The sequence below is a fragment of the Rissa tridactyla genome, chromosome 6 (genome assembly GCF_028500815.1).
Source record: "Rissa tridactyla isolate bRisTri1 chromosome 6, bRisTri1.patW.cur.20221130, whole genome shotgun sequence".
Lineage (NCBI taxonomy): Eukaryota > Metazoa > Chordata > Aves > Charadriiformes > Laridae > Rissa > Rissa tridactyla.
In genome coordinates this window covers 33,619,102-33,642,980 of record NC_071471.1, presented here as the reverse complement: position 1 = coordinate 33,642,980, position 23,879 = coordinate 33,619,102, and the positions used below count along the sequence as shown (strand labels likewise).

The 23,879-nt window shown below is 42.9% G+C and overlaps 1 protein-coding gene across 3 annotated transcripts in view; it reads right to left on the bottom strand.

Moving 5' to 3' along the window:
- The window catches only part of PRKG1 (protein kinase cGMP-dependent 1), a 529,166-nt gene that overhangs the window by 144,101 nt on the left and 361,186 nt on the right, over positions 1-23,879 (bottom strand). For all 3 annotated transcript variants that reach the window (XM_054205353.1, XM_054205352.1, XM_054205354.1), the window contains exon 5: positions 20,457-20,520. In XM_054205353.1, coding sequence (XP_054061328.1) covers positions 20,457-20,520 — 64 coding nt within the window. The remainder of the gene's footprint in view (positions 1-20,456; positions 20,521-23,879) is intronic.

The window sequence follows — 23,879 nt, the reverse complement described above, 5'->3', positions numbered from 1 at the left end:
CACCGTTTTCACCTTCTACTGGGGCTTCTTCTCTCTTTTGTACTCCTTGAAAGTCAGCAAAGAGTCCTGTGGTGAAAGAAGGCTCCTCTGTCCCCTCCCATATAATCATGAGGTCTGCTCAACTCTTCCCTTATTGGAACCTTCTGATCTGACGTGACTATAAAAATTCCTCGGGTAGGAGGCAAGTCCTGCTGTCACCTTCAAGTTGCTTTCCCAGCACACCCTCAAAACCAACAGTTCTGAGCAAACCCAAGCATGTTCAGAGACTCCTGAATGCCCACGGGGCTGGCTGAATAGTAGAAGCTGTCCTGAGCAGAGGAAGATTTGTTGAGCTTCAAAGATTTATATACAGTCGCTTCTAAAACTAGACGATCTTGCAGAATATCAAGCAGATGATAAGACGTCTACAGAAAGTGAGCCAGGACGACTTGGACTGGATGAGTCCATTAAGGTTTGCAATGAAGGCCTGAAATACAATTTTGATTCCTAAATGCACCATGCACTTATAAGGGAGAAAGAGGAGGAAAGAGAATCTAAAAAATGCATTATTTAATTTAATGCATCGTTGGTAAAGAAATTTCCTGCCTTAATTTTCTCTGAAAGTAGATACAAAGCATTAGAAACCACATTTTAACTCTGGCTCCATCCCCACTGTTAGTGTAATGCAGTCTGACAACCGCTTTTGGAGAGCAATCAGGCTTCCTAAGCTGCAAACAGCCTGGGAGGCGACCACCTCTCAGCTACACTTTCTCTGCGGTGCCGCGACAAACATCTGTTTCTCTGTTTCTGCCTGGAAAACAGACCGAGTCGCAAAACACTGTCACCAGCAGGGGCAGGGGCCACTGCCGTCCTGACCCCTGAGCCTGACACTGTCCCTGCTGCCCTCCCAGGTCAATGACAACCTCCTTGAGTGGGAGCACATAGGGCAGAGGTCCAAGAGATGCCCAAGCTGTTGCCTGCGGCCCAACAACCTTTTATAAAGGAAACATGCAGGAATACAGTGGAAGCTCTGAAGTGTTAATTTTTGGAGGCATAGCCATTGAAAGCTGGTTATCTACCTGCTACATAACAAAGACTGACACGAGAAGAGGAGAAAGAGGTGACAAAGTAGGTGACTGGGCCAAAAGGAGGACTGAAAACCCTGATGCTCTTGGAGAAAGACCACATGTAAAGATGCTCGAAACGGGCAAAAGGAAGGATGAGGGGATTGGGGAAGGAAGCTCAGCCCAGCCACCACACTTTTATTTGGTATCACAAGAAGCCACCAGAAGAGACCAACTACAGAAGTGCTGCCAGTGGGGGAGAACTTCATTTCCTTACGTGCAAAGAAACAGGAAAAGAGAAATAAAAGTAGCTTAATGGGCAGGACGATCTTCTGAGAAAACAGGAATTTCAGAAGAATGAGAGAGGGAGGAAGGAGAAGATGCTGAAAAGGCTGGAAAGTTCAATGGGATACAGGCGGGGACGAAGTGGATAAAAGGCCAAGGCAAACCTGAAAGACAAAGAGGGAGAGCTCAAGCAGAGGTAGCTCAAGGATTAAGAGAGCAGAGAGGTGGTACAGGTGGGTGAGAGCAGCACACTGGGACAGGCTGAGGAAAAAAGGGAGAAGAGCTTCAGCAAAGAAGGTTGCTCAGGAAGAGGAGAGAGGAACCAATATGGAAAAAATGGGATTTATTCCCATGAGAGATGATGGTGATAACGAAAGACAGCAAATCAGTTGGGTGATGCTGATAGCAGTATTAGGCCACAGATCAACCCGTCAATGAACTGGAGTAGAAAACTCAATGCTTTGCTTGCCAGCTAAAATAATCACCGATTCACAGATAATCAACATGCATTGCGGAGAATTAGCTAAGCGATAAGCAATTAGAAAAAGGATACCTGGGCAACAGGATGGAATTAATCAATCAGTTACCCCAATCAAAAATTAGCAAACAGTAAAATTCAGTAAAAAAAATATATAAATCATTATATAGCAAGTTGCACAGAGTCAATACTGACTCTGGGGGGGGGGGGGAAAAAAAGTTGCCGCCAATTGGAAATTTTAAGTATTAATGTGAGAAAAAAGTGTGCACGGCCATGACCAGTTACACACACCTAATTTCAAGTATCAGCTTGAAATCTCTACCTGAACAACCCCCGACCCATGACATTTCCAGCCAACTTTGAACGTTAACACCTCGCTGTGACACAGATCGCTTCCTTTCAACGGACTGTTGAAACAGGCAGGGAAAGGGACTTTGCTCTGTAAAAACAGAGATCAGTCTCCCTCAGCACCTCGGTTTTTACACCTTTGTTTTGAGGAAATACAACCAGAAACGGTATCATACTACATCACTGCACCACAAAATTTCTCTCCAATCGCAAGCAACTTAAATACGTGGCGTTTTAATTAAATTTCATTGAAATGCAAGAAAAGTAGCTGCTCTTTTCTCCTTCTTTCCTGAATAGCTCTGATTTGGTTTTCTCTTTATAATGGAAGAATGTGCGTGGAACACTAATTTTCTTCCATAAATCCAAAGACCGGTTCCACAACTATTAAAATGGCAATCAATCCCTTCCAAAAATGAAACTGGAAGTAAACAATGCAAATCAACTCAGATATTTTTTCTTAATTTGCTCCAAATTTTGTATGCTTATTCAGACAAGTTATTTGCACTGCCATGAGGATCCAAACCAATTTTCTAATCTATCACGAGGAATAAAAAAAAAGCATATTAATTGAATATATTCAGCCACTCTTCAAGCAAACTGCGACGAAATGTATTTTCTTTTTGTGGTCTGAATCAAAGAGGAGACTCTTTCCACCATACGCAAATGCACTTCTCTAAATTGTTCCTAGAAACCGACTTTACTGGCAGCAAAATTGTGAAAAGCATTTGGTTTACTCAGTCTCTAGAGAGTTCCCCCGAACCAGCAGATTTGCCCAATTCAAACACCTGAATTCACCACTTGCTTCCAGTTTGGCAACTTCTTTAGGGGTTTGTGTCGGTGACAACCAGTTCTGACCTAACACACGACTCTTGCAGCACCAAATTAATTAAACGCTATCACAGCTTATACTCCCTTTTATACCTCTACGGATTTTGGCTGTTGCTAGAAAATATTCTCCTTTTCCCTCTATTTCTCTCATTAACTGCACAAAGAGGGGAAAAAAAAACCCAACCCAAAAAAGCAGAGTTTTATCAGGCAGCACGCATGCAAACTCAGACAGCACTCCCAGTCTGCCAAAAGCACTCTGGATTACAAGGAATTTTGGAAGTGAACTACGCTGGAGTAACCAAGATAAAACGTTTGCCTGAAATACATTTATTAAAGCCAACAAGTTTTGCTTTAATAACTCATTTTACTCTTTAGTGTGCACTGAAATGGGAAACTTTCCTATGAAGCTGTTACAAAGAAAATTTTACCGGACATTTCTGCTGCCTACAACTTATTCCAGACTTTCGTGCAACTAGTAACAAAACATGAAGCTATAAGGAAAAAAATAAATTAAAAAATCACATAACGAATTCAGAACATGGTAAAAGTTTAGATTACTAAAAGGTAAAGCCTGGGAAGAATTAACCCTGCAACAGTAACACATTCACCGACCTCTCACGCAATGATTAGACATGTAAATATTTGACTGCCTGCATCTACCGTGCGCTTAAAAGCAGCTTTTGCTGAGTCTATCTTAAGATCAGTCCTGAAAAGAAAACCAGATCAACACTGGGAAAGGCAATCTAGGTCAGATTTTTGGCACAAGACGCAGCACTACCAACGGACAGCTGACTATTTCCTTACCGGGCAAGGACAGTGCATCGATCCCGAGCTTACTTCACTAGGATTTATTTATTTTTGAACTCCAAAGCACAGAGAATTCTATCTGGTATGGCTTTGTCTGTGAGGGATTTGGGAAATTACAATTTGGATTTAAAAGCGACAGGCACGGGATTGAGTCTGACTGCAACAGAGATGGGATCGCCCATCACCACAGCTAACAAACCCCACTCCTGCACGGCCAAGGAAAACCTTCTCCCTGGTAAAAGACTGGCATAAACCTATGTGCTGGTAACAGCCCTGGTATTTACATTTCCCAGTCTCTTACAGCGGATAGAAATCAGAAGGGAGGGGAGGAGGAGAGCACATCTGTTCCACTGATGCCCTGATTTAGGACATCAGCATTTTCCACTGCAGCGGTATCATAAGTTTTCCCAGCAATGAGCTATTTTTGCACTTGTCTTCTCTCCGGATTACTGATATAGTCAGTTATTTTCCTTTTATATTAATTTTGAGATACTTCAGAACCCTTTTTTTCTTTTTTTTTTTTTTTTTTTTAACTTTAGCACAAGTTGTAATGTTGAAAGGAGGAAGGGCATCTGAAGGACCTGGATCTCCAGCAAGAGATCCCTTCTTGCCTGTTTTCCAATGACTTGCAGCTGAGAACCAAAGACAAACTTGGTTGATCCCAAGAAGCCCGTGGCCAAGCGGGGAGCCGAGTTCCAGCCCTTCCCAACCTATAGCTGCCTTTTGGGGGAATTCTTCCCCCTTTCTGGGGATACCCAAAGACGCAGCAAACGGTGCTGAGGTCAAGCGACCCCCTGACACCCCAGCTGTGCGTTGTGGGACCCAAGTGGGGCAAATCCAAGGATGAACACTGAAGCAGCCTCTCCGTGCTATGGCCCCTGAGCATATGGCAGCGTGACAGCAGCTAATATTTCATTTCTGATGCTAGGCATCTGTTACCGAAGCTGCCCACTGCTGACAAAGCATCAAATGACTGGAGGAGGGGATCAAAGTGCTCTTAGTGCGTCTAGCAGGAGGCTTTGGGGAGATGCTGCCCGACCCGGCGCGCTCTGACCCTTTCACCTCCCATCTGGTGGGGAACGCCAGTGGCGGCAAGCATTGCGCCCCTGCAAAGCTGGGTTTGCTTCTTGCCCCCAGCGCATCTCTGAGGTCTGACCACAACATAATCTTATGTAGAAAAGCGTCTTTGGAAAAAAACAGCAGACTTCTTCACCGTCACCCATGTTTGCAAAACCTTCCTCTTTTTTACAATGAGAACAGCATTAGTTTTCTTGCCATGCCAGCAAGTTAGGTCTGGGTATTTTTTAGTATTTCCGCTTGATCGAAAGAACTGACCTGAGGTGACTTTCAATGGTGCAAAGAAAACCTGCAAATCCCCCCTGGAGTTCTTGGTGGGCACGTACAAAGGACCAGGCTTTGCCTTCACCTTTCCAAACCCCTCACCAGCGAGGGAGACACAGCAATGAAGGAGAGGCTACCGCAGGATTAAACCACGTCAGTCCCAGTTCCTTCTGCTGTATCTTTCTTAGGCTATGGGCTACGCTGGCAATCCAGGTTGCCTAAACAGCTGCTTAAAATTATACTAAAGAGTTTACGAATCTGGATTCCACTCCAAGGTCAGAAAGATCAGGTAAAAGACACCTTGCCGTATCCTACAGCACTATTGCATTACACGCAGTCCAAATGATAGGTGTCTCTATTCCGTTTGTATTTTCTTTTAAGTCCTCAGAGAAACATAAATTTTCAGATCCAAGTGTGCATTTTAGAGGCTAATTTCTCTGCTTTCTTGCTCAGTTTCTATACATTTTGATCACAAGACTTTTCTGATGAAAGCCCACACCTTGATTTCATTCTAGATACCCGCTGTCAATGCCAACTGCCCCGGCACCGGTGCTACCTCAAGGATCAGCAGGTTATGCAGCCCAGCCCAGTCTAACCCTTCCTTCAAGGTAAAAATAGATGGGGATGCTCCAAAAAAAGGTACTGAAGGCAGATCTGTTGCAGGAATGCTGTACAAAAAGGTTCACCCCTAAGCTGAATTATACAACTTTCGGTGTCCTCTTGTGACAACGTTTTGAGATGATGAGTTTCATTCCTGTTCTACTAGTACAGGGTCTGAAGCCATATACCCAAAAACTTATGTATGACCCCCAAATACAGTCCCATGCTCTTATTTACATAATCCCTGAAGACGTCAAATGAGAGTCAGAAGTTCCAAGCTGTGGAACTCCCTGGAAGCGCTGAAGATCAGGAACATGGTTTTGAATGCCTTACCTTTTCAGGGTCAGAAGGAACCACCCGAAGCAGCTAATCCTCAGAAACACATAAAGCCAAAACCCAACCCCCCCTCATCTAACCTGACAATGCATATATAGTCAAACCAAAAAGCTTCTCCTCCAGAAAGATGTCCCGTTTCCACCGGAAGGCAGCACAGGAAGGGGATTTAGCCATTATCAAGGACTCTGTCTCCGTGGCTGATAAATTTATTGTATCAGCAGGTAGCCCCGCCATCACCCATCACCGCTTCTGGCCTCGCATCCCCTCGCAAGCCCCATCTGGCAGACAGCATCTGACAGAGGTAAGAAATCCTACTCTGAGAAGCTCCACGGGAAATTCCCCATTAAGAAGGACAGAAAGCCACAAGGTATTAAAAATGTAAATAAGAAAACTTATCTCAAATGGTGTTTTGCTGCATTCTGCACACTATGGAAATAAGGCCATTTCAATTTTACCACATCAGTAACTCCGTTTCTAATGCCTTCTCCCTTCCTCCAGTCACTTAGTCTTGTCGTTATCTATTAAGATATCCAACGCCCGCTATTTCATGGATTAAGGATGAACTGGCTTTCTGCTATCCTAAAGACGCTTTTCAATTACTATTATTACAACTCCAAGATACTGCAAATACCGCACCAATAGCGAGAAATAAGAAGTTACTTCAAATATATCCCCAAGACCTTAATTGAATGTTTAATAATATACAGGCAGAAAAACGAAAGCTACTCAAGTGAGTTTGAGCAAGTTTATTTCCCAGGGAAAACAAACTGCCAGAAAAAAGAAGTATGTGCCAGGCGGGGTATATTTTGAGAAGCCACCAAAGACCGGGGAAGGGAGGAGGAGCTCCCCATTTTAATGCTTGATCTTTTGCCTAGTACAAAGCTGGGATTTAATGACTGGCTCCACTGCTAGAGGCTCTTCTTCACCTGGTGCAGGCATCATAGAATGTGTTGGGTGTGAAGGGACCTCTAAAGGCCATCTAGTCCAACCCCCCTGCAGTCAGCAGGGACATCTACAACTAGATCAGGTTGCTCAGAGCCTCATCCAGCCTGGCCATGAATGTCTCCAGGGATGGGGCCTCCACCACCTCTCTGGGCAACCTGGGCCAGTGTCTCACCACCTTTCAGTGTAAAGAACTTCTTCCTAATGTCTGATCTAAACCTGCCCTGCTCTAGTTTAAAACCATTGCCCCTCGTCCTATCACTACACGGAAGGAAGACTCAAAGCTTGATGTCCTGGTGTAGAGCAATCAAAGCTTGGTGGCCATTCCTTGGGTGGCCACAGGTGTCTCCACGACCGCATTTACCATTCTCTTCATTATTCCTAATTAATCCCTGGCATGACTTCCTCCCAAGTCTACAGCCTGCAAGCCAGCCTTGTTCAAAGTGCCAGTAGGTGTCACTGTGGGCAATGGTATAAGAGAAACCAGCAGAATAAAGTTTGAATCAAAGGCAAAACGCCCATCAAGTTAATTAATATTTGCTTTTTAATATAATTGCTAATTATATTTTTCTGCTTTTACAGATAAAAGTGCATTGTCTGTGCCTCACAGATACACGGAGCTTCATTAGAAACAATTCACTTTTTCTGCTTCAGACCATTCAGGGTTAGAGACTGCAAATCACGGAATATTTTCAAGTAAGCGCAAGGCTGGATTTTGGTTCTTTGGTTCATTGCCACCAAAATCAGTCTGTATATGTATGTATGTCTGTATTCATCTAACTAGTGATAACGTGGGTTAAAATTGGGGAGTTTTGGAAACCGCTATTAAAATAAACTCGCAGAAGGAGATGCTCAGTGCATCAGAGACACGCACACTCTCCCTCCAGGCTGCCCATGAAGCCCCTGTGCCTCCACAAAGCCTGCGCATCACCAGGGAGATCCATCCCGGAAATCATTAGGTGGCTGAGAGAGCTCAGGCTGTCAGAAAAGTTTCTTTTTAATTCTGGTGTCGGGCCCCCGGCGACGCTCCATGCCAACCAGGCTGCTAGTCCTGAGCTTAGGTGGGTGATGCAGGAGGAAGAGGGACTATTGCCAACATTCATGTGTTTTTTTTTTTTTTCATAGATACAGTTCTTTAACTTTTGTATTATCTTAAAATCAGTAGCCAAAGCATCATCATCATCATTATTATTATTATTATTATTATTATTATTAAAAAAGGGATCATTTGCTATACGATTCTGTACCCTGCCCATCACTTTGGAGAAAGGAGGTGCCATACCTTGCTGCTGATACGTTACTAGAAACAAGTGGACTTTTTTAGAAGAGTATTTCTTACCTAAAGTCTGATTTTCTAGTTCAATTTTCAACTTACTCGGATAGAAGGGGAAACACCCCAGCAGTGGTTCCGGCCCCAAGGCATTGCCCATGTCCCAAGGGCGGCAGCAGCAGCCTTTGGCTCCAGGCGCTGCTGGGGTATTTCCCAGCTGGGAAAATAGTTGAGTTGAGAAAAAGTTGGGAAAATAGTTCTGGGCTCGAGTTGAGCCACGCTGGCTGCAGCCGAAACCGCCAGATGCACAAATTTGAATTGTATTTCAGTTTGAATTGAATATGTTGTCTTTGCTCAACATAAGAGCTGAAGGGCAACCACCAAGCCTTCGGCCTCAACTTGTCTGCAGGCAAAAGCAGCAAATAAAATTGACGGAAAAAACAGAATCCACGTACGCGTTGCCCGAACGTATAGTGCAAAGCCTCTTAAAACTGGAAATAGTAAATTAATGGACGTGGGAAGGTTCAGCACATGGCTGGATCACCAAGGAGACGTTTCTTGGAACTCCTGAGTTGCACCCCCGGACCTCCCTGCTGTCCTACCTCCTACAGAAAATTGACATCCATCTTGCATGTTTCTCAAAGACAGTCTGCAAATCTGCCAGTGCAAATGACACATTACAGATTTACTTAAATCCTTTTATTTTTTTTTTTTATTCATATCTATGAAACCCTGGAAAACATCTCAGATTACCAACAAAAATCAATTTCAGGTTTTGGGGGTTTTTTTGCCTTTTTTTTTTCTTCCCTTTCTTTTATAGCTGTGACAGACTGTCCGAAGAATCCGCTTACAGAGAGCATAAAAATAGGCCACAGCTGGGTTTAATCCAACCTGTCAAAGACAAAAACACTTACGCCCAAAAACCTGTATAACCTGAGAGTGGTGATGGCAAGCGCAGTAGCCTTATAAATTATCATCTTATCACTAACTTACCATAGAAAGCTTTAACATCCACTCAACCCACTGTTACTGAAAATGATAAAAATGAAATACTGGAGCTTGAAGCAGCATCTCCGTAATTTTTCTTCTGTTCTGCTGAATACCATTCCATGGTGCTGCCTTCGCCACGTGCCCTGACAGCGACTGCATCATTGCTGGAGTGGCTTTTTCTGTGTTTAATTAACGAGAGGGGGATGCCTAATGCAGGGGGACAGCCTAATAAGCTGAAAAGGATGATGCTATTTGAGAGGCAGCTGAAAAACAGGCAACCGTAAAACCCTTTTGGAGGATAAACTAAAAAAAAAAATAATAAAAAAACCCCTTAAAAATCACAATACAAGCACCACACTTGAAAATTCAGCCTCGGCTTTTGCATCTTCATCACTGGGTGCTGCTGCATAGACAGGACAGCTAATATTTGATGCTAACGAGACGGTTATGGCTTCTCCATGTGGCTCCACAAGAATGTGGCAAGCTACCATTCTGTGTTAGCAGCTGAGGAAATCTCTCTTTACAACCCCAAACTCCCACCCTTCCAAGTGTCCTGCGGGATTCTCGTGGAGATTTACATTAATACATATATCCACGTGCTTCGGATGGCTGCAGAAGATGTAATTCTCCAGCTGGGATGCATTTGACCTCACTTCAGTGGATTTTACAATTTGCACTGGGGGAGAAAAAAGAAAACAACAACCACCCAGATCCTGTATTTTGTGGTTTAGGAAATAAGCCCAGAGAAAAGAGCAGCAGCACTTCTGACAGTAAATTAAATAATAATAAACTCTTGCTGTCTCCGGAGGAATCCGGCTCCCTGTGGACAATACTCTGAACAAAAGATCCCTCCGATGCTGCTGGGATTTTCAGTGTGAATGCAAGCTGGTTCTGGAGACATTTTACAATTCGTTTCGTAAAAATCATTTTTAAAGAGAGCATTGTTCACCAGCTGCATCCACTGCAAACACCCAACAGGTCCCACCATGAGAAGACCTGAAGCTGTTCATCCTGCCATCGAATCAAATGGGTGGAAGTCATGGAAAGGTCTTCACAGGCGCTCGGTACAGGGATTTCATCAGAGAAAAGAGGGGTTCGGTGGCAAATGATGGAGGGGACGGGGAAGAAAAGGCAATAGAGGTTTTGTGGAGAAAGAGCAAGAGAAAGACCCAGCTGGCCCAGTGGAAGAAATTGGAAACAGGACTAGTCTCAGCAAAACCACAAGGGCAGCAGCTAAGGTTTTAAAAGCCAGGGATGGACTTAGCCAAGACCTTGGTAGGGAAGGGGGTGCACGAGAGAGTATTTCTTGCTAAACTGGAGGCATGGCACAGCCAAACCCGCAATGCCGATGCCCACAAGACCTCATAGATCCTGCACAGCTCGGGGATGGAATATGAAGCAAAAAGGTATCCCGAGATGAACCGAACATGCCTTAAAGAATTGAAAAAACTAACCCTTAGCATGTTTTGCCAATGCTTGTCAAGGTAGAAATACCAAGCTATTTCTAAAGCAAGCGTTCCTGTCACGAGCAGAACACGAAGGCCAGCCATACAGATGCTGAACCTCTTCCCTACGTTCATTATGGTATCTACATTTTGGAGCTGGCAGAGATACTGCCATCCCCTCACACATTCCTAATAACCCCATCTTTATAGTAAAGCCTATATCCATATTTTTAGAAAGTTTTCCCTATTTACAAACCCTCTAATGCTGTTTTTCCTAAAAAAGTCCATCTGCTCTGTTGGCATAGCTAGCTCCAGCATTTTCTGCATTACACACCCTTCTAGAAAAGCAAGAATATTGAGAAAAAGGAGCCAATCACTCAAGGCCTTGATTAGACCTTGACTTTCCAGCACCTTTATTTTAACCAACGGCACTCTGTTTTCCTCAACCATGGTCATATTAAATCAGAGAAATATTTAGCCACGTTTATCTCGGGTATTCATGAGTTTCCACTTCCCATTCCCGCATTATTCACAGAAGATATTATTTGGTTGTTTTTTGTTTGCAGAGACCCAGCGTTTCTGGTCCAAAGGCAGCTTTCTGCCCCGCTCCCACTGGACCAAAAATCAGCGTGGCGGGATGCACCTTGGGTGCCAAATCCCAAACAAGGAGAAGGGCATCAGCATCATCTCATTTAGTTTTTCTGGGTTTCACTTCTGCTAGCATGGAGTGGCCGTGGAAACCATCAAAATAATCACATGCATTTTTTAGTAGGATGGGAGAGTTAAATGGATTATTCAGTTTGGCTGCAAATTTTGATTTTAACAGACAACTTGTCCTGTTGTCCTTCAACTTGCTTTCAAATGAAATAACAGCCTCAAATCCAAATAAGAGATTACGCTCTAGTTAGACTGAACCATTCACCTGATGCAATCTTGAGTTTGCTTGCAAGCTACTTCATCAGGCCATAATTTTTTAATAACTTCTTTGTTACTTGTATGAAGAGCTTGCTAGATCCTTGTCGGTCTTGTTCTGAGCCCATAAGCTCTGCTGAAGCATTGCTAAATTGAGACCCTCAACCTCAAGGGATGCTCCAAGTGTCCTCTCCAACCCACAAAGCTTTTCTCTATCTCCATCACCCTCTAACAATAGTTTTTGCAGATCTATTAACTGCCGTGTGAAGAAACACCCCCTTCATTTCTACCACTACAGAAGAACAGGGCAATCGAGTTGGTCATCATAATATGCACATGCATGATGATGGTCCTGACAAGCATCTGCAGGGACCAGGGAGTATTTAACTCCTTTCCTCTGCTGCGATAAATTACGCATGAGCTTATTTGTAATTGCCTTCAAATGGCCAGTGCCCACAAGAAAGAAAAACAAAAGGAAAACTTATATCAAAGTGACACCTTTTATTCTGATGCTAGTGCTAGAGCAGCTTCTAAAGGAAGCATCGCTATAGAGTCATGTCAGCAGCTACAGAGAAATAATCGCATTTTTCTCTTTTTCTCCCTAAGACGTTTTGAAATTAGATTTAGGTAATTCATTTGCATTTTTTACTCTCATAAAAACTGAAAGAGATTGAGCTATTTTCCAATTCTATCAGCACTCCTTGTTTCTCACGCTGGAAGAAATTGCTCTCAATTCTTTGAACAGCTGTGACGTGTGGTGGAAAATACAGCATACGTGCACTATACCTACATATTCCATAGGTTTAAAGAAAAAGTTCATCAGTGACATAAGAAGAGGATACTATTCTACTCCATTGCTCTGGATGCTGCAACCGAGCACTTCATTGGACTCTTGCATGTCATTTTTTCCCAACTGCATTTTATTTTCTATTGCCTTTTTTTTTTTCTTTTCCCCCAGCAGACCCAAAATGCTTTTTTCCTGGAACACCTGCAAAAACAAAGCTACGTTTTCATGAACATCATTTGAAAAATTAAGAGAAGCACAAATCAAGTTGAAATTTTGCCCATATGCGATTGAATCAACCGTGATTGAATGTGTTTAGTTGCCCTCAAAAGCAGCACTTCTCTCACTATATTCCATAGCTCCTTTGGTAAACGTGCTACCTCAGAGCGTCACTGTAATCGGAAAAGACAAATAAAATCTTTCCTAAGATAAACAGTTTACTGTTTATTTCTAATTCCCCCTCAAATCTAACGCGTGTCCCTAAGTCAGATGAATATTTATCTGCTGTCGATCACCTTCAGTCCAGGCAGAACCTACTGTCAAGCTCTACGTAGTGACAGTTGTCACCTGCAGGATGGACCAGCAAAGGATTGCATTAGACCTGGCTTCCTTTACCTAAGAGCGATCCTCAGTCTTATTTAGGCAGCAAAAAAATACTAAGTATATTGAAAGCTAATTCATTTTGCCTATTTTTTCCTGTTCTAGTCACTGCTGCTGTGCAATTCTGTGCAAAAGGAGGACTGTAGTCAGACAGCGTTAATTAAACGCAGGCATCCTAAGAATTTCTGATCCGTACGAATTTCACAACGTGGAGCAAAAAGGATGGTTGGCCTCTTTGCACAGAGGCTGGCCAACCACGACGGGGCTGCTCAAGCCCCCTTTTGAAGCTGAACTATGCAGTGAAACTTTCTCCAAGATTGCTCCTCTTCATCAGGAGCTGCCACTGAAGGCGGGCCACTAGCAACAGACACGAATTTTGGTTTTCATTTACCGTTTGCACCTTATTCAATTCATTGACTGAGGGGAAAAAAAAAAAAGAAAAAAAAAAAAAGAGCCGCAAGCAACCCTCATCACATAAATTTCCAGCGGCACTAATGAAATGGCTGCAGACAGGCGCCGCGATCCGTGCTTTCAGCACTTTTGAGATCACGCTCCCAAGATGCGCTCCACACGCAGCCAGGGAGCTGCAAGAACACAGATTTCAGGCTTGGCATCATCTGCCGGCGGTACTTAACACATTTCTCTTCGCTCGCGCTGCTCAAATAGTTTGGCAGCACCATTTGCCCGTGACCATATACGCGTTGGGATTAACAAGGTAGCCAAGTCAGAGCCGCCTGGGCCTGGAGGAAGCACATCACTGGCACTTGGACCTCTGTAATGCATTAAATTAAAATTTGGAAGGTTCAATGCTTCTAGTGAAATAATTTCCCAAATGCACAGTGGGAGATATGGAGGATGGCAGATCCAGGGCCCTGACGCACTCCCAAGCCAAACTGTGGAGTTTTAGCAAGGAAAACCTAGGATGAGTTAATGAAGTGGTTTGCATACTTGATTTAGTGTAATTAGTTACATTTATATTATATTTTAAGATCTATTTTGTATTGTATATATACAATATGTATATATATAAATGTATATATATATAAATACTACATATTTGCAATATATCATAAAATACTATATATATAGCGGTAATATGTAAGTGGCAAATCTATCTAGAGTTCTGGATACATGACACACAAGAAGACATTAGACATAGTTCAGGTTTGACATTACCTATGCAAAAACCATCTCTAATATTTTAGTAACCGAATTGAAATTGCATTTGTTGCTTGCTGTCGCTCCAACTGCTCAGATTCATACATATAACATCTTACATGGATTAGTACGCTAAATCCCAAACAGCGAAGGAACATAAAGTACACAGGATTTAGAGAGTGATAGTCAAAAATGCCAACGAAACCTCATTTCAACTCCCTCCTGTGTATTTGTAACTATAAAACTTTTAAATCGCGTATTATTTTCTCCAGCTGCCCCTTCCCCCTACCTTGAAAGCCCTACATAACTCCACGGAGCTGGGACAGATATTCAGGTGGATAACAAGCCCATCCCTGACAGCCGGGCAAAGCAATCTCCTTCTTTGAAAAAGGATTAGTAGTTTGAGTGGAGGGAAAAAAAAAAAAATTAGAAAAATCACCTGTAGGCCAGCAGCCGCAATGAATAATTTTAGATTGAACGGATAAGTCATCAAAATCATAAGCAACTGGAAATGGTTTCAAAAGAGACAAGGTCAAGCAACCTTAATTATACTTATTGTTACTTGAACTACTGATTTGAGATATGAATCAGTCAAGGATGTAAGCTTTACATTTAAATGACACAGAGGATACCCTTGAAAGAGGAAAAACACTACCTAAAAGGGAACCAACTTCAAGATGGAAAAGAAATCCCCATTTTTTTCCCCCCGAAGAAAGAAGGAAAAGAGAAACAGAGGAGATGCCAGCCAAGAGTCTCCGAGTGCTGCCCATGCCCGCTACTTGCTCATCCTCAACCACGCCAGGAACGCAGACCCCGGACCAACCTTCCTCTTCTTGCAGACATTTCAAACACCTTCTCAAGCTTGACTCTCCTCCTGCCTGACCGTTGGTTTCCCTCTTCTCAGTGTCTACTCTCCTCCCAGAAGCACTAATTTCCTCCTGCTGAGCTCTTGGAAAGCTCTTCAGAATGCACGGTCCGAGCTGAAGGCCACCGATGGGAGGTCCACCCGCTGCCAACCCACATGCACGTCCAGCGGTTCCTACTTGCTCTCATACACACAACCTCACCAAAAAAAGGCACCAGGCTTCAACTGGGAGCACAGCGGGGAAAAGTGCCCCCTTTGCTCCATCAGCAAAGTGCCACTTCTCTGATTTCCCCCCCCGCAATCACCAAGACAAAGCAAAGGTGCTTAACAGTGGCCAACCACGTGTCCTACAGGGACTCTACTACAGGGACACAAGGCACCTCTGTGTTTACCATGAGGAGTCACATCTTGAGAAATTATGCTAGAGGTTGGGCGCTTTGGGGTTTTTGTTTGGTTTTTCTCCTCTATAACCATAAACATCCCTTTTTATTCTCTCACCTGCGGTGTAGCTCCTGGTAATTCGATCCACTTCTTATAGACTCCCCATCCTCCTCCCTTAAGGGTTTAATTTCATTTAACAAATGGAGTTAATCCATAAAGACTAAAAATGCTGCCAGTGTTAGAACCTTCCAGATGATCACTGGGCAAGAAACCAGACACATGTTGTCCATGTAATATTAATAGTACTGTGACCCGGAGGGCTCTTTATGATACCTCCGAGTCCTTACAGACGCTATTTTCTCCATTTCCATGAGAAAAAGAGGTAAAAACTCTGAGACCTGAAGCTGGGGAAGATGTTCTTCCCTCTCCTCCCATATTTCCCATCAGAGCAGCTGTAACCCTGCCTCACCTCCCAGTTCGGGGGCTGGCAGAGGGGACAGGACCCTAAATGTTGGCAGTAGTGTCACATATGAGGCCAGCACCTCAGTTGCTGTAAGTTATTCTACAGGTGTTTCGATGCATTTTAGTTTCCTTAAAAAAAATAAAAAAAAATAAAAAAAAATAAACCAATACTTCATTCCCTTCTGATATAAACCGCCCACGTTATAATGAAGTGCCATAATGCTGCGGCTACATATTCTTAGAAAAGAGCTGTTTACTACCAAAAATCCATTTATTTTTGTGATATATAGCTGATACATATTAAGGGTGCCCGATTGAAAAACCAAAACAAACCAAAACAAACCAAAACAACTTTTTTAACTCTAAGAAAAACAGAAAGTCTGAAATCAGAAAAGACAACCATAAATTGTTTCAAAGCCTTCAAATGTGGGGAAAGAAAGGTCAAGGCTTTTGCATTTTCTCCAAAGTTTTTCAGGTTTATAAAAAAAAAGGGGGACTTTTAATCTTGACTGTTTATGTTCTACAGCGAGTCTTTCAATTTCCAAACAAATTCCCCTCTTTCACCCCAGGAAACTCAAATTATTCGGACGTTTCATGAATGCGCAAGACGCCACTTTTACTGTTTTCCAAAGGAGATTTGCGTGCATCCAGAGCAAAGATTATTTATACAATAAATACCAATCCAGGTATTAAATCCAAGATACGCAGTGCTCGGATGGGGGTAAGGCACACAGCTATGTTCAAGCAGCACCCCGGCGCTGTTATCTTTCCCAACTATGTTAAATCTCCAATATTTAAACATAAATGTGTTGATTTTCTTTACCAAAACATGGTACAGTGGAACTGTTTTGCCACCGGTTGAACGCTGTTAAGCAGCAGAGCTGCAAGCACACACACACCAGGGCACTGGGCAACAGGGTTTTTAGGAAGGAGCAGCTCAGGGAATGACGCTTGAAGAGTCGGGGGTGGGTCAAGAAGGGTTTTCGCAACTAAAGAAAAATATAAAAAAGCAGGCACCAAGGAAGACAAGTTAGGAAAACCCTGAGGACAATATTAAAAATGGCATTATTGAGCTCCTGGGCTCCAGTGCTACGTGTTGCCTCTCGCATCCCAGGCACACAGCAAGCGTGGGATGATATGCACCACGCTATGAAAAAATATAGAGAACAACTGTTCTCCGTACAGAATAACTGATGAATTTGGGTCCTTCACCCCTTGCACAGCATGAGCACCGTTAACCCTTGCTTCCCCACCTCTCCCAAACGGCTCCCCCCCGCCAATAGCTTAGTTTATGGGAAGTAAGTGGAGGCTGAGCTGACTATAAACGCACGCATTCATTTTGATCCAGCATCCACTAATTTAACCCTTTCTTCTCATCCTACCCCATACTTTGGACAAATCTCGCAGGAACTTTGCATCAGATGGGTTCAGGGCAAACAATCGCAAGCGATTTGAAAAGACCGTCCTACAGACAAACCTCATCTCCTCAAGGCACCACGCTGCCAACATCTAAGTGAAAACAAGAATTAAGTCTTGAGCTGCAGAAACGTATTATTTGTTGTGTCATGCATTTTGTTTGGCAAGCACAAGGATGAACAACGCAGAGACGGCGTTATAACCAAACTAAAATCAACCTCTGTGCTGGAAGGGACGCTGGGCTTCCCACCGTGGTGAAAAATCACTGCAGTCGTTACGCAACAGTTGGAGAGATGTTAATAAAGTCAGCTATAAATTACATTGATGCTTGTTAATACGTGACGTTAAGAAATATTAATATCATTTTTAAAATGTAATGGAAGGAGACAGAAGGGTCAGGTTTGGGAAAAGCTGTGCCAGGATGTGATTCCTAAATCCTGGGACTGGGGCTACAGGAGCAACCTAAAGCTGCTTTGAGATCGGTACCAACTGCAATGATCTACAGCTGGAGAAATGTCCACCCCCAGAATAAGGTCTTGGAACCAGGGTAAATTATAGCCCTAGAAAGCTAATTCCTGGGAGGTTTCTTGCCAAAACCAGAGCATGTCGGTAGCTTGGGTTTGAATGTGCCAAAACTGAACTCAGCAGACTCGTGTCTATTCTCACCTATAAAAATTATGAGCAATTTCATTGACGGGAGTGATCTTGCACAAGTCAGAAGCCACTGCAAGAGAAAAGGAAATACTCCCAGGTGTTGTTAATTCTCAAGTTATCCAAGGAACTTGTAGAATTTCCAGCAATTCTAGAAATGAAATTATGTTATCAAACACGGGCCTTTTTTCCTCCTGTCTTCATAACGCCATTTCCAAGTCTGATTTGGATAACGGGTAATTAAACCAGTTTTTTTTTTTCCTTGTTTTCTGGATTTTAGCTAACAGTTTTTAGAAATTATTCAAAGAATGTAGGAGAGAAATGTTACATTATTCACAGCAATGTATCAAAAGAAAAACTGTACGAAATCTTGACATGAAGAAAGAGCTTTTTCTTTCCCCCCTGCCTCAAACTGTGCCAGATCAGCCACTTTTATGCAATCCTTGTTACAGCAACAGAGAAGGTAAAATAAAGTTATTGCTGCTTAGTTCCAATAGGTTAGACACTGTTAAATACAAAAGGTGTAATATCACAGTAAACAGATTTTTTTAGTTTATGTACAACACGGAAGACAAACACAGAGAATAACAAGGGTGATTCCAAGTAGGAAACTGGGACCTATATCCCAGTACAGACTGGGATGATCAGCCTCTCTTGCCATAAGATCCACCCTAAGGGTATGGAGTTATCCCCACAGGTGCTACTTCTGTGCCTCAGTTCTTCATTGCTATTCATTATGATCCCCCCCCCGCCCCCGTCATGAAACTTTGAAGTCAATAAAACTTCTCCGGGGACACTTATTCTTTTCCCTACCTCTTGGTAAGGAGCTTAATGCCGGTTACACGACGCAAGCAAATAAACTATCTGCTTCTGGTTAGGCATGTGGTTACGAGATAGGGAAATTTAATTCCTAGCATATCGAGTTAACATACCTCTTTTCCCTAAATCAGAACACTTCTCCAGCAGCAAAGGAAATAAAGCTTATCTATGAATATGCAATTATTCTGTATGACAAACAGCTGATTTGTTCGGATTACAGAATTTATCTGTATTCTAAATAAAAAGGCAAAGAAATAACAATGTCCTATCAACGCTCTGGAGAAAACATAATCAACTTAAATGTCAGCAGCCCCGTTTTTTAAAAAAATCAATGGCAGAGGTGATACACACGAACATTTTTCTATAAGCACAGTTATTAGGCTTGCTCAAGATGGCAAGGCACGTATGAGAAAAACCAACAAGGAATGAAAATAAAATACTGTTGTACATAGAGAATTCCTGCAGTTAAATCATACAGGGCTATGTTTTGAAATGGTTTCTGAACAGTTTCTGTAATGTTTAATCACATGCGATTCTGCAGGCCCAGAACAGAGCGCTATGTGAATAAACCCTGTGGACAAACTGCCTGCAATGCCATTCAAATATTTTACATCCATTTTACACATTTACTTAACAGGGCAAGGTGGGGGTTTTTGATTCGTTTTGGGGGCTGGGGTGGTTTTTTTGTTTGTGGTAGGGTGGGGGTTTTTTGATTATTTTTGGTTTTTTTTTTTTCTTGGTGTCTTTTGTTTTTTTAAAAAATACAAGAAATTGAAGACAGGCTGAGAGAGTTGGGGTTGTTCAGCCTGGAGAAGAGAAGGCTCCAGGGAGACCTCAGAGCCCCTTCCAGTACCTAAAGGGGACCTACAGGAAGGATGGGGAGGGACTCTGGATCAGGGAGTGTAATGATAGGACGAGGGGTAACGGTTTCAAACTGAAGGTGGGGAGATTTAGATTGGATATTAGGAAGAAGTTCTTTACACTGAGGGTGGTGAGACACTGGCCCAGGTTGCCCAGAGAGGTGGTGGAGGCCCCATCCCTGGAGACATTCAAGGCCAGGCTGGATGAGGCTCTGAGCAACCTGATCTAGTTGAAGATGTCCCTGCTCACTGCAGGGGGGTTGGACTAGAGGGTCTTTAAAGGTCCCTTCCAACCCAACACATTCTACGATTCTAAGACTCATTAAAAGCCTGATGCTAATGAGATACTAGTTACAGCCAGGTAGGCAAGGCACAACTCCACCCGGACCATCAAATATCTCAACACATCTTACGTCGCCCCTCTCTGCTGTAACTCTTACAGTGGCCACTTTTCCATGACACCTCCTTTAAGGCATGATACTGCCCTCCAACATAAGCGTCCCACCAAATTTGAAAGGAGATGATCTTTTCACACTCCCCCTTCTCCATCACTCAACCAGGGGCTGGAGAAGAAGGTTTCCCTTCTGCACACTGCTGGAAATGGTTGTTTCGCTCCCCAGTTGGATAGAAATCCAATTAAAAATACATAAGCCCTGTTCAAAACTGGATTAATTTTTCACACAGCTCCTCTCATCGTCTCGACGTGCTGGAACAGCCAACCATAACTGGGAGCAAAACTGTGAAGCTGTTCTTTTGGAAAAAGAGAGCCTGGATATTGCCAACAGAAGGCTCGCAGACTCTGAACTCATTAGCTCTCAAAATTAAAAGCACTTACCTCTTCAAGGACATCTGCAAGCTTACTAAGTATCTCCTCAGGAAGGCTCTGGAATGTGGGAACACTGCAATACAAGAGAAACCTCAATTAATAGATCCCTCTATGCAGGTCATAAGTCTAGCTGCATTTCTCTCATCTATCTTCCAGAGATAATTTGCCCTCATCGTCTAGGGCTGAACAAGCATTCCCCAGAAAAGCGGCATATAATGGAAATCTGATCTTCTTCTAGCAGCCAAGATGTATTTTGTGATGACGGGAGACCACTTGTGGTAAACATCTGGAGAACCACTCGTAAAGCTGGTAATCAACTAAGAATCAGTTAAGAATTTACTGCAATTAATCTTTGCTGCAAACCTACTCAGTCACATGTATGACTGGGCAAATTTTCTCCTGGTCTACTTCCGTCCCACCAGACATAAATAAATAAAAAAGGCAGAAAACAGAAAAGATCAGCTCTAACCAGCAACAGATAAAAGATTGACTGAAGCCACACGCAGACATAAAAAATGCAAAGCACAGAGTTGTGAAGGGCATGGGGTCAGCAACAAACTAAGGACTGTTAGAATTATTGAAGACCTTATCAGGAGTTTTACATCCAAGTTTGGTTGTTTTCTTTTGCCAAAAAGGAAACTTCTGCTCTTGTTTGGTAGCAAAGACCTCAGCAAAGGTCTCCTAGGCCAGGCTGGACCTGCCAGTCAATGTAAGGGGGCAATGCAGCAATAGAGAACCCACCAGCCCAGGGTTCACAGGACTGAGATCGAATTCGGTCTGGGGCAGGATGAGGGATATGCAGTTGGGTCTCCAAATCTCCTGCAAGTACTCTGACCTTGAAGCTATATCTCCACTACTCTACAGGCTGGCAGCGAGGTTGTGGAGTTTCCCCTCCTTGAAGATATTCAAAAGCCATCCGGACGCAGCGCTGGCCAACCAGCTCTAGCTGGCCCTGCTTGAGCAGAGAGGTTGCACCAGATGACCTCCAGAGGTCCCTGCCAACCTCAATCAGTCTGGGATTCTGCAATACCTTGGTCTCTCATTCTCTATTTTCCATAAAAAACTTGATGTTCATCAATATTCCCAAGCAATGCTAAATGAAACACATAGGCACCATGTATGTTCCAAAGGAAGGAAAGCAGTGCTGTAACGGCTTTAATTAAAAACACCTGTCATCCGTAGACTAATTAGCAATGCATCTACACGCAGTGTTAGTGCAAGCCCGGCACCGATATGACAGAGCTCTACAGAAGCTGTTTACAAGAACAGTTAGTTCACAAGTTGCTTTATCACAGTCCGTTACATGGTGTAAACACATTTCTACGCCCTTAATATTAAACTGAGGTCCCCAACGCGTTGCTCCAGTTTCAGGAACGTTGATGATCAAGTGGAAAGCGAGAAGGGAGAGGGCTGTTGGGAGGAGTTCCCTGCAGAGAGGTGAATATAGCCCAAAATAAATCATGTTTTTCCTTTCACAGGGGGTTTTGCTTTTTACTTTGGATCACATAACTGCATAAAAGGTATTCTCCACATTGTGGGGAGCTAAAAAATCCAAACCCATACATTTTTTGCAAACCTGAACTCTGGAGAGCAAGTCCTGGCATATGCCTTTGGGGTAATCATAAGCCCTAAACTAAACGCCTTCTGGATGCACAATTTGGCGGCTTCTTCTGCACCCAGAGCAAACCCAAACCCACCCAAGGTCTAAAGACCTTGCAGAAGGCTTGAGAGCAAAACCCAGCATTTTGTCTGGGGCCAAGCATGAAGTGCCCGGTGAACTTGATTTGTGAGCACAATTAAAGCAGGAGTTGCTTTTATTAGCTTAAACACATGCTATGCTGCAGTGGAATTAAGAAAGTTTGGAAAGCTTCATTATTTGTTTAAACAAAAAACAACCCTAAATATCTTCAGCTGAATGTATTAAACAATAATAAGACAGAACTGGCCAACTAAGTGCAGAAAAATATGATTGTTCATGTTCTCAATAATATCCTTTGTTTTTTCCTTGGGAAGCCCTCTTTTTCACTGGAAACGCGTGGTCCACAGTGTAAGAAGTGCAAACAGAAACAACTAAAAAGGAATTACATGAAGTATAAAATGAAAGTTCATTATCCCAACCCTAGCACTCCCAAATGAGGAATAAACTGATAGAAGAAGATAATACTCCCAGACACCTGGACAAATTTTACTGTGGTTGCACCATTACACTCCGAAATTGGGGGAGAATGCATCACGGCATATTTTTTACAGATAATTATGTCTGTGCAATCCAAGAGAGGGGAGCAGAAGATATCTATTATAAACCAAACATGTGAGAAACAGGGAAACAGCATATGAGCTCTGAACAAGTTATAAGTCTTCCTATTGAAAAACCGGAATATTAAATAAACAAGGGAATTTTCCTAAAAGAAACGCTTACAGCTTTAGCACAGCAAGAGATGGGAAAATCAACTCGTTGACAAAACAAACTCCATCTACATCACAAAATCCAACAACAGCACATCACATCCAATTAATATCACAGATTTGTGGTGGTTTATGATGGGCCAGTGCCCTTCTAACCAGCTAGAAGTGACAATCCAGGCAAATTATATTTGAGTCTCATAAGAAAAGGTCTGCCAGGACTGCCCATCACTTTAGTACCAAAAAAACCCTGTACTGAACAAATGCCTTTATAAAACAGCAGAGAGAAAGCATTTATTGACCTGTTAAAAGATGTCACAAATTCAGGCCAATAGAGCTGATGATAAGACTGAGAGAAGAACGAGATTTGAAAACATGCTCACGTGTATAAGACAGTATCGAATGCTTGACTTGATTCTCCAGCCCAATAAAAACAGACTCCCCACTCTCTCCATGACAGCATTAAACACATTCTTAAAACAGATTCTTGCTTTCCTCCAAAAATCTGCCTGTATTATTTAAAGATTTGCATAGAAAAAGCAATGTTTGGGAGATTATAGCCACAGAGGTATTTGCGCTCAAAGGAAAAACGGAGCCTCAGCTCTAGCAGGAGAGCTTAGAGGAGAACAGCTAAGCTGCAAATGGCTGCGAGCGGCAAAACACACGCTAGGAAGACAAACAGGAGGAGAAGACTCAAAGGAAGTCTTTGAAAACGCTGCAGCACAGCAAGAGGTAGAGAAAAATTACATTCCGTTTTCTACGGTTTTGTGAAAATAGACAAAATATACAAAAGAGAACATTCATCACTTGGATTTGGAGGCATTCATTATTTATGGTAGAAGAAATCACCGCAAACGCAGCTCCATCTCACCAAGAAATGACTCACTCTGTGTCTAACAAAGCAGGATCAAGTAAACCCAGACTTTCTCCGGCAAGTTCTGCTCCAACTGCTTCTTAAAACCCATCAATAATGAAGATTTTAAAACATGCGTGCCGTCTGCTCTAGATGGTAACAACTACTACAGCTAG